The sequence below is a fragment of the Nerophis lumbriciformis genome, linkage group LG04 (genome assembly GCF_033978685.3).
Source record: "Nerophis lumbriciformis linkage group LG04, RoL_Nlum_v2.1, whole genome shotgun sequence".
Classification (NCBI taxonomy): Eukaryota; Metazoa; Chordata; class Actinopteri; order Syngnathiformes; family Syngnathidae; genus Nerophis; species Nerophis lumbriciformis.
The window spans coordinates 27,299,461-27,311,535 of record NC_084551.2 but is presented as its reverse complement, the minus strand read 5'-3'; the positions used below and the strand labels follow the sequence as shown (position 1 = coordinate 27,311,535).

Genomic DNA, 12,075 nt, shown 5'->3' with positions numbered 1-12,075 from the left:
GAAGAAAATCACCATAGGTCCACTTTAAGTAACATAGTCAGATGAGTCACAAAACATGATTTTCCTTACTACAAATGTCCTTGACTTTTTTGTGTTATCTAAAGATTGTGTCTGCACTGTGTGAGGCGCTGCATGCTGGCTTTATTCTCAAGGGAAAATCAAGTGCAGTGTTTGAAAAGTCTAATAGCGTAAGACGCTTGGTTTCTTTAGGCTGCTGCTGAATGCAGTTCCAACCAACTGGGATTTGACTTTTTATTACCCTGGGAACAGATTGAAGAGTATGTTAGACTCCCTTGGGTGTACCAAGATATTACAACCTGTGGCAAAGTATGTATGATTCACAGCATGAGCTAGATAGTACCCATTCTTTTATGGATGGTGGCACATTTGTGTCTTTGTCAGAGTTTAAAAAAAGGCAAGATTGTTTTATAAATGTCTCTACCATGCCTCCATGGTTTGAATTAAACATTGTCTGGACTTTTGTGGATCCTAAACCCACTAAGGCCCCTTTAAATCAACTTAACATTTTTCAACTTATAATGTATGTACACATAATATATATATATATATATATATATATATATATATATATATATATATATATATATATATAGTCATGTCTGCGTAATCATGTTTTGTTTTAGTCATGTTTTGTTTAGTTTAGTTATTGGACTCTTTAGTTTCTGGCTTTTCACTCCCTTGTCTTGTTTCCATGGTTACCCATTAGTTTCACCTGTTCCACGTTTGGACTCATTGTGCACTCTTGTTTGTCACCATAGCAACCCATTAGTTTTCACCTGCCCTCACGACTCACGCACCTGTCTTTAATCATGACACTATTATTTAAGCTTCCAGTTGCCAGGCTGTCTGTCTGGCGACATTACACCCCTGTCACACTCTGTTTACCTCTGCACACTTCATGCCATGTCCAAGTAAGTTTTTTCTATTCATGCCACAGTTAGCGACTTTTGTTCATGTCCTTAGTTTTTTGCCCACGTGCAAGTATTTGTTTCATTAGTCAAGTTTGTACTTCCGCCTTGTGCGCGCCTTTAGTTTGTTCTTTTTTTGATAATATTTAATAAATCATGTACTTACATTCCCGTCTCGCCCGAGCCAACTTTCCGTTGCCTTCCGGAAAAACAAAACCCAAGGACCAAGTCATGACATATATGTATGTATGTATGTATGTATGTATGTATGTATGTATGTATGTATGTATGTATTTATGTATGTATGTATGTATATATACACACACAGTGTATATATATATATATATATATATTGTGTGTGTATGTGTATATATATAAATATATACACATTATATACATATATGTATATATATATATATATATATATATATATATATATATATATATATATATATATATATATATATATATATATATATATATATATATATTAAGGGAATTCACCTTAAAACAACTTTTTTTTTAACATTTTATGTTACCCTTAAAAATGTTATAAGCATATCTGTGTATTTCACCAGAAGATCAAACACATTTTAAAATAAAATATTTTGAATATGCGTTAATACTGAGAAAGAATTAGAGCCACACTGACATAATTACAGTATACAGTGACAATCCTCAAACAGAATTTCTGAAGAAAAGCACTAAAGAACGGTGTGTTTCCTAAATAAAATAAATACATTAAAGTTAGTATAGTGACTAGGTTTTCTTTTTAACCCTGTAAGACCCGGACATAGAAATACATGAATAAAAAAATATTCAACCTGTCAGATGGTGTTGTAGGGGGCATTTGGGAATTAAAATGAAGTGTTGGCAAATTTTTCATATTTTGATAAGGTTTTATGGAACCTTTGTAACGATACAACGTTGGGTGAAAAGGGTAGCAAAATTTTCCATAAGCCATTTGTATTCATTTTCTGAACATGTTCCACATGTTTTCACTTCAGAGAAACAACTAAGGGGTCATTTGAATGCTTATTGCTCATCACCAGAACACTGTAAAATAATCATTATAATAACAACATTACTCATTTTTATGAACAGTCAATTTTGTTTGAATCAATGAAAAACACACATTTTCAGGAACTTCTAGGGTGGTCTATGCTGTATATACAAGTTGGCTTTGCGTATGATTTTGGTAATGTGTCATGTGTACAACACTGTTGGTGTGATCAAGTTCTGCATTGTTCTTCTGGCAACCAGCATGCATGTGCTGACTATGTTCACTTGCAGTGAAAGTCCAGGAAACAGTTCTTGCTGTCCGAGAAGCAGAGACGCACTTCACACTTCTGGCGTTGTGTGTGTGTGTACCCAGTAGGGCAATGCCTGCAGCGGCCTCTCGTTGTCTTCTTGGGTAAATGCCCAATCTGATCGTGGCGATCCTAAACCCACTAAGGCCCCTTTAAATCAACTTAACATTTTTAATCTTATAATGTATGTACACATAATATATATATATATATATATATATATATATATATATATATATATATATATATATATATATATATATATATATATATATATATATTCACCTTAAAACAACTTTTTTTTTAAACATTTTATGTTTCCCTTAAAAATGTTATAAGCATATCTGTGTATTTCACCAGAAGATCAAACACATTGTAAAATAAAATATTTTGAATATGCGTTAATACTGAGAAAGAATTAGAGCCACACTGACATAATTACAGTATACAGTGACAATCCTCAAACAGAATTTCTGAAGAAAAGCACTAAAGAACGGTGTGTTTCCTAACTAAAATAAATACATTTAAGTTAGTATCGTGACTAGGTTTTCTTTTTAAAGCCAAATATCATTTTTCCACGCCCCCCACCCACCACCACACATATGCTCCTTTTTCTCCTATCTGATTTGAAGGGGGTAGATATCAGATCAGTTGAGCTAAGCCCGTTAAGATAGAGCCTTTCTGGTTTGTGTGTGTCTATCTGAGGCGATGTACTGAAGATGAAAGGATTTTGTGTCTAGCTTGTGCGAATAAGAACAATACTTTTAGTGGGGCATAGAGGGAAAAGAGTGACACAGAGAGTGAAAAACAATGTTATACCGATGTTAAACTGATAAACAAACCCAACACATTCCTTTTAATGGAAAACGCTGATCAAGCTAGGTAGGAAGTTTAATTGTTACCTCTCAGTGATGCTACGACTGCATCATTTTCACTGCATACTTACAAAAGTGTCCGTGAGCACTAAAAAAGACCTGCACTCCACAGGGGTCACTAATGACAGAGATTCATATCAGGGTTGTGGATAATGATTGGAGGATGGGATGCACTCTGCTAGACACCCACGATAAATGGCTCATGTGAATGAAAAGTCCTCCCTCTTATAGATTATCCCCAGTTGCCTTCAGCAATGTGCTGCTTCTCAAACTCGCACGTTCAGACCTCATTCACCCTCTGCTACACACATGCACACACGCTGGTCATCTGGGAGTCATCATTGATAGGGGATCTCGTAAGAATGCACCATATTGCTTTTCATATGGACGCATGCATGCTTGCATACTAAAAGGAAGACAAATGTAAACTCATAGTTTGCAAGGAAATAAGAAGTGGAAGAGGCATGGTTTTGATCCTGACTGCTATCACTTGCTGACCTACAGACACATGACTGTATCCTTGTCAAAATAATTGACAGCTCACTAAGCTCGGTTCAAAAGTGCTAAAGGCGACAGAATAGCTTTATCTCCAGTGTGCCTACTGTGACCTGCACATACTAATTACACTCACATTGGATACAAATGTCATAACGATATCGGATCTCCAATGAGTTCTTTGACTTGTCTGCTTTTTGAGGGCATTTTAGCTATTGTTTAAGAATGCATTTTAATTATAACTTGAATACAAAAATAATAAACAACAGAAGCACACACATGTTTATGCTCTTTTGATATCAGCCAAGGACACAATTATTATCGTAAGTCAGAATACATAGGATACATGCATACTTACAAAGGAGACAGAAGGACATCCAAAGCCGCCTAGTGGTTAAAGCATGGGTGTCAAACTCTGGCCCGCGGGCCAAATTTGGCCCGCCGTGTAATTTCACTTGGCCCTTGAGGCGATATCTAATTAACACTAAAGCTGGCCCGCCGATTATATATTGCGCCGGTGCCGCGGTAACACCGCATTCACCGCTAATTCTAATACTTGCCAACCCTCCCGGGAGTCTTCCACACTTCAGCGCCCCTCCCAAAAATCGTCACGTCTGCTTTTCAGCCAGTCCAACGAGTGCTGGCCCAGTCACATAACGTGCGGCTTTTTCACGCACACACAAATGAATGCAACGTATACTTCATCGACAGCGATACAGGTTACACTGAGGGTAGCCAAATAAAAAACTTTAACACTGTTAGAAATATACGCCACACTGTGAATCCACACCAAACAAGAATGACAAACACATTTTGGGAGAACGTCCGCACCATAAACAACTAACTCTTCCGGGACGCTACAAGGTGTGTGTGTGTGTGTGTGTGTGTGTGTGTGTGTGTGTGGGTGGGTGGGGGTTTGGTGGTAGCGGGGTGTATTTTGTAGCGTCCCGGAAGAGTTAGTGCTGCAAAGGATTCTGGTTATTTGTTCTGTTGTGTTTATGTTGGGTTACAGTGCGGATGTTCTCCCGAAATGTGTTTGTCATTCTTGTTTGGTGTGGATTCACAGTGTGACGTATATTTCTAACCGTCTTAAAGTTGTTTATTTGGCTACCCTCAGTGTAACCTGTATCGCTGTTGATGAAGTATGCGTTGCATTCACTCGTGTGTGCGTACAGAAGCCGCACATATCTTGTGACTGGGTCTGAACGATGTAAGAATGGATGAAAAGCGGACGTGACGATAGCTCGTAGAGTACGTTAAAGGCAGTGCATTTAAGGCACGCCCCCAAGACTGTGGTCTGGGTGGACGAGATATAATGACTGATGAACACCTTCGTTCGATAATGAAGGTTGCCTCAGCTCAAAGCTTGAACCCCGACATTAATGAACTAGCATCCAAGAAAAGATGGCAGGTATCAGATTAGATCAGTGTGTTGCAAACTGAGCAGTTTAAAGTCCTGAATGGTTGTTTTATTTATTGTTATTTTATTTTCAAATTTATTAGCCTGTGAAAAAAGTTAATGTTGATATTTACCTCAGAAGGCTGCATATAGAAAAGAGGCATTCAATTTTTATTTAAATTGTATTTGATTTGCCATTGTAATTTTTTTATTATTATTATTATTATTATTTGAAACTTGATTTTGCATGTCACTATAAAGTTATATAAGCCTTGCTTGTTCAATATTCAATGCAAAACTTGTTTGGGTCCCCATTAAAAGGTTAATTTGTTCAACCTTGGCCTTTGTTCAGTTTTAAATTTTGGCCCACTCTGTATTTGAGTTTGACACCCCTGGGTTAGAGTGTCCGCCCTGAGATCAGTAGGTTGTGAGTTCAAACCCCGGCTGAGTCACACTAAAGACTATAAACATGGGACCCATTACCTCCATGCTTGGCACTCCGCATCAAGGGTTAGAATTGGAGGTTAAATCACCAAAATGATTCCCGGGCACAGCCACCGCTGCTGCTCACTGCTCCCCTCACCCTAGTGAGGTTGATGTGTCAAATGCAGAGGATAATCTCACCACACCTAGTGTGTGTGTGACAATCATTGGTACTTTAACTTTAACTTTATATCAATCATTCCAAGCGGTTAAATGAATGCATACTTTTTCTTTGGTTACAGTAAGGGTGTTAAACTTGCTTTTTATTGAGGGCCACATTGCAATTATGGCTGCCCGTTATTTACTGTATGTTATTAAAGCATGTAAATGGCTAACATGTCACACATATGCACAAAAAAAATATTTTTTTTAAGTACTGGTTCGAGCACTATTTAAGCACCAGCACCGTTTCAGAAGTACCAACCTGGCATTGGTCGTACCTAAATGCAAACATTTCCCACCCATACTTACAGGTGTAAAAATAAGTTAACTGTATTGTGACCACCTTTTTCTGGAGGGTTGCTGAGAGGCAGGAATGAGTTTTTCAAGCCAGGGTTTCCACGGGTAATTAAAAAGCATTTAAAGTCGTTAAATGGATTTTGCGAAAATTAAGGCCTCAAATGACTTTAAAAAATACAATGTCCAGAGGCATTAAGTCTAAGTTTAAGTCATTAAAAATGTCATACAACCGTAGGCAAGGGCCAGTAGTCAAAAACGCAATTTATTGAACGATAAATGAAAATGAACTTGATACCTTTGCTGGTATTGATATATTACTATGTCCACGTGTTTCTTTTCTCCGTCTCAGGCTTTCAAAAAGGATACAAGAGGTCTCACTCTGTGCATCGCTCTCAGCACCTGAGCAGGATTATTTGACAGTAGAATTAAATGAACAGAGTGAAGCCTTTTGTCAGTTATCCACAATCTTTGTTTCGGTTTGAGCAGGTTTCGCCGTGCTAGTCGCGACTGACTCGTAAGAAGCCCTGCTAAGTAACAAAAGTTAGGAGAAAAAAAAAGATTACAAATGTCCCTGTTTGAGAATAGTCTTCAAACTGAATGAGCAATATGAGCTCATGAGCACGGATGAACGTGCAAGTATGCCGTGATTGCATTGGCAGCAAAAAAGACAACAAAACAAACCATCTGACCCAGTTTTTCCAAATGGGCAAAAACTACACTTCAAGATGTTCAATTTTTTTTGAAGTGCAGTACTCGCTAACAGATAGAGAGTCCATTTTATTGTTATGTTTGTTTACCTATTTAGGATGATTAAGTTATTGACCTTCTAATTGCAATGGTAAATTAAAGCTGCAGGCAGCTCGGGGTCTACGCGAGCCGGTGGTTACGCATGACTCATACGATCACGTCTTTCCCAATGCCCACGACCCATCAAAATAGTCGGAAAAATTGGAGCATGTGGAAGGAAGTTGTGACTGTTATAATTTTCCACCAGGGGATGATACTGGTGTAGATATCAACGTGTAGTCATGATCAGTTTATGACCTTAAAGCTTCCTATCAGTTTGGAAGGAGAGCTGATCATTTAAAGTGAAATAATTAAGTTTTTGTCCCCAGGCTGTGCCCACTACGAATGGGTATGAACAGGTACATACCCAAAGTATCACCGTCATCATTTATACAAATTATTATCAAAAGATCTGCATTTGTGGAGCCGAGTTACAAATGTTTAACGTTTTGTTGCAAACCATCAGAATAAAGTTTGGCGTCATGCCACGCCCAAATCCTATGGCGTAGGCAAAATTCCTTTGAAGTATATCATCGCCCATCTGTCTAAGCATCCGTCATTTTAACTGCGGCTTATTTGGTCAACGTCCCTAGGAGGAGTTTTTTATGACATCTGTTTTTGCCCTAAAAATGGCCCTAAGAAACCAAGATGGCCGTTTGTAAGTGTGGGTTCTTGAGATTTTTACGTGCCTCTTGTCATGATAGATGTCTCATGCAATTTCCGTGACAATACGTGAATCTGGTGGCAGGAGCTAATTTTTTCAACTTTTCAAGGGGGGCGCTAGAGAGTCCAGTTTGACATTTTGTGTTCGAGACCCCAAAAATATAAATTTCTTCGCCGGGACTTTATCCATCCATTTTCTACCGCTTGTCCCTTTCGAGGTCGCGGTGGGGTGCTGGAGCCTATCTCAGCTGCATTCGGGCGGAAGGCGGTGTACACCCTGGACAAATCGCCACCTCATCGCAGGGCCAACACAGATAGATAGACAACATTCACACTCACATTCACACACTAGGGCCAATTTAGTGTTGTCAATGCGCCTGCAAATTTTCGTGCATGTGAAGTGCCTCAAAAATGCGAACAAAGTGGGCGAATAATAATAAACGAAGCAATTTCAATAGTAGTTATAAAAAATATGTTTATTATATTTGAAAGGGTTACTTGCAGTGTTATTATCATATAGTATGACTACATTAGTGTGTAATTTGGCCACAGGCCTTAACCTAAGGGTTGGCACCAGGGGTTGAGGGGGACTTGGGGGGACCCCCTCCCAAACCTTTACAACCCCCCCCCCAAAAATAAAAACAATAATTAGACTTAGACTTAGACTTAGACTTCCTTTTTATTGTCATTTAAATTTGAACTTTACAGCACAGATAAGAACAAAATTTCGTTACATAAGCTCATGGTAGTGCAGGATAAAAAAGCAATAAGGTGCATATATAAATAAATAAATATATATAAATAATATCTATAATATATATATATAAAATAAATAAATATATATATATATATAAATATATATAAATAAATAATTTGATTACTATACAGATAAATACATTGTACTTTTTCACATGCGTCCACGTTTATTGATGTATGTTATATTGTCTTTTATATTCCAGCGAGTTAATCCATTTTGGGGGGAGTCGAGGGGATAATTTAATTATGATGCGTTTAAGAGTCTTACGGCCTCAGGAAAGAAGCTGTTACAGAACCTGGAGGTTCTGCTTCGGAGGCTGCGGAACCACTTTCTAGAGTCCAGCAGTGAAAACAGTCCTTGGTGGTGGTGGGAGGAGTCTTTGCAGATTTTCTGAGCCCTGGTCAGGCAGCGGCTTTTTGCGATCTCCTGGATAGGAGGAAGAGGAGTCCTGATTATCTTTTCCGCCGTCCTCACCACTCTCTGCAGAGACTTCCAGTCTGAGGCATTGCAGGCTCCAGTCCAGACAGAGATGCTGTTGGTCAGCAGGCTCTCTATAGTGCCTCTGTAGAATGTGGTGAGAATGACTTTACTCTCTGTGTGGGTGTAATAGAAGCTAGTCAACTTCAAGGAACGGGTTTTGGTTCCTAGTTTTAGTTCTTAGTTCTGGTCTCTCACACAGGCGATGTGTTTTTGAGCTCCACTCAGAGGAGTAAGAAAAAACAATGCATCCGTGAGAGACAGAGTACACAATCGGCAGACGAAACTGAGAGGTTTGTGATTGACAGCTATAAACACCTATCATTGTTTTCTGCCGTCAATATCCGGGGGTCCTGATTGGGTGAGGCCCCTGGGCTTCAGCCCAGGTAAGCCCGTGCATTTATCAAATGCTTACAGATTTGGTGGCTATACACTGTATATAATAACGATCTGCAGTATAACATGGGCATGCATGTTGTTGTAAGTTGCATTGAAAAGGCATTAAAAAGCATTACATTAGATGTGTTGATACCTGCAGAAACCTTCCAAGCATTCTGATGCCTTCATAGAGACACTGAAATCTGGACTGCTTTTTATGTATTTGTTAAAACATTTGCCATAGCATTCAAACAGCATGTGGCATGTAGAGTTGCTAATAATGAGTTGTATAATGCACAGTGCAGCATAGTGATCAACTCAAGTACGGCCTACCCAATCCGTCCTCGCTCCTATTTCCTCTCTCAAAGGATAATGCACACTTCTTAAATATGTACACGTATACACACCTCAACATATGCGCCAAACCACTCATTTTGTCTCCTATACATCATGGTGCAATGAAACTATCTGGCATCACCTTTACTCCCACAAAACTTAGTTCTGACAAAACACATTCAGAGTAGCTTAGGAGGATTTAGAAATAATACACTGATTGCCGCTCATTCCCGCACACGCCATTTAAAGCAAACATTCCTCCGATTGTTTTTCTTCGAACCCACTCTCACATGCACTTTCTCGCACACTCGCAGTAGGCTGATTTCTGTCACCAATCAGGCGCCATTTTCCAACCAAATTAATTCTTCCTAATTTGGACCCGGCAGTGGTCAATCCCCCGCTGTGTGCTGCGACCGAACAATCTCTCCTCATACGTGTCTATGTGTGTGTGTGTGTGTGTGTGTGTGTGTGTGTGTGTGTGTGTGTGTGTGTGTGTGTGTGCACGTGCATGTGCACGTCCGCGTTTGTGTCTGTGTATGAAGTAGGGAACGTTCTTCAATAGATCTTAATGAGAAGACGGACTGCAATCAGCACATTCTTGTAGAAAATCATTAAATCATTTCTTTCTCCCCTCTCCTTTTCTCTCCCTCCTTCTCGTGGTGATTAGCATGCTAATGACACCAGCCTGATTACGTCCATCAGACAAATCTGACATCTGTGGTCTCTCCAGCACTGTACTTGTGGAAATGATAGTGCAAAAACGGGAGAAAAAAAGTAATAACCCAGCAAACGCTCCTAATTAATATGGCATATTAAATAGCATTTTTGTTCAACAAAAAAAAAAAGAAGTGAAAACTGCAGCACAAGAATAATTTCTGGTTCTCACTAAATTGGACACATTTCTGACCTGATATATATATATATATATATATATATATATATATATATATATATTTTTTTTTTAATTTAATTTTTATTTATTTATTTATTTATTATTACTATAATTATTTTTATTTTTTATTTATATTATTATTATTTTTTTATTTTTTTTTAATTTAATTTTTTTAATATGCAGTGCATTAGTTTTAGTTTTTTTTTTTTATAGATGTTCTAAATAACATCAAAGGTTTTGTATTTATTTATTTTGGAAGAGGATGGTGAGTGACTTGGTTTTTGTAAAAGATATAATTTAAGAGATTAGGTCTGTCAAAGCATTTATTAACACACAGGATGGGATGTGCTGCTTTTTAAAGCCTTTCAACATCTGTATTAATATTCTCATCTTGCAGCTGTCTTTATTTCTGTGTTTATTGAGCTTACAAGGACTATAGCGTTAAAAAAAGCAAATCATGCCTTTTTGAAATAACTAATAAAATAAGTTTATTGCTTTTCACCATTTAAATTATGGAAGCCAATTTTACCACCTCATATGGTTGGTGTCGGGCGTATTACGCCTGCCTTTATATTTCTATTACGAAATCCTTCTCTTACGTTTGACAAATGTGACTCTCCTCTGCCTCTCCAGGAGATGGCGAAGATATTGAATCATCCCCGTGTCTACGCCTTCCTTCACGTTCCAGTGCAGTCCGCCTCAGACAGCGTCCTCATGGACATGAAGAGAGAATACTGCATTGAGGACTTCAGAAAAGTGGTTGACTTCCTGAAAGAAAGGTAAAGCATGATGCTGAACCATTTTTCAATTTGTGTTTTTCAATTTAGTCCGTTAGATTTTCAACTTTTGACATCCGTATCGCATCATTTATCTTGTATTAATTCTGCTGTACTTTAACAGTGATTTTCAACACAACCTTTTGAATGATCTTGTGAACGCATTAACACTGATCTCTTTCTGACTGACCCAATCATGTACAATGGAACCTTTATTTACGAACGTATTGGTTCTTAAACAGTGTTCTTCAATAGACACATTTTGTAAACAATGTAAATTGGATAATGGGCCTGAACAAAAGTCCATATTTTTGAATACACTACAAAGCCCTATACAGTACTGTGTGTTAAAAAAAAAAGAAGAAAAAAAAAGAGGGTGATTAATCAACTTTTTATTCGATGAAAAAGCCAAAACAATAACAACTAGCTGAATGGTCCTCAGTTAAAGCCGCCCTGCCGACACACACATGCACGCACGCTAGAGATGCGCTGATAGGCAATTATTTCATCCGCAACCGCATCAGAAAGTCGTCAACCATCCGCAATCCACCCGATCTAACATTTGATCAGAACCGCATCCGCCCGCACCCGCCCGTTGTTATATATCTAATATAGACGATGCAAGGCATTAGTGAGGTTATAAAGCTTTTGCCTGTTAAAGAAAGGAGACTGATCCAATGCAGTACAGACATTCGCGTGCCACGCTGTCACGACCCAGACGCACACCAGTGCGCAATCATATGGGAGCCGCGCTGAGCGCACCTCCAAGCGCGTCTCGCTGCCGGCGACGGCCGGGTATATGGGCCCGACGCTCCAGCGCCATCCATTTTCAGGGCTAGTTGATTCGGCAGGTGGGTTGTTACACACTCCTTAGCGGGTTCCGACTTCCATGGCCACCGTCCTAGCTGCTGTCTATATCAACCAGGGGGAGCCCCACCCCTTTCGTGAGCGCACTGCGCGCGGAGTGACCCCTGTTACGCGCCCCCGGCAACAGGGGTGGCGGGCAGGTAAGCTGCGCGGGCGGAGCGCGCGGGGTGACCCCTGTTACGAGCCCCCGGCC

At 39.1% G+C, this 12,075-nt stretch overlaps 1 protein-coding gene across 1 annotated transcript in view; it reads left to right on the top strand.

The window, feature by feature from the left end:
• The window catches only part of cdkal1 (CDK5 regulatory subunit associated protein 1-like 1), a 532,667-nt gene that overhangs the window by 294,251 nt on the left and 226,341 nt on the right, over positions 1-12,075 (top strand). Inside the window, exon 10 of the mRNA XM_061951156.1 lies at positions 10,873-11,018. Within this exon, the coding sequence (XP_061807140.1) occupies positions 10,873-11,018 (146 nt within the window). The remainder of the gene's footprint in view (positions 1-10,872; positions 11,019-12,075) is intronic.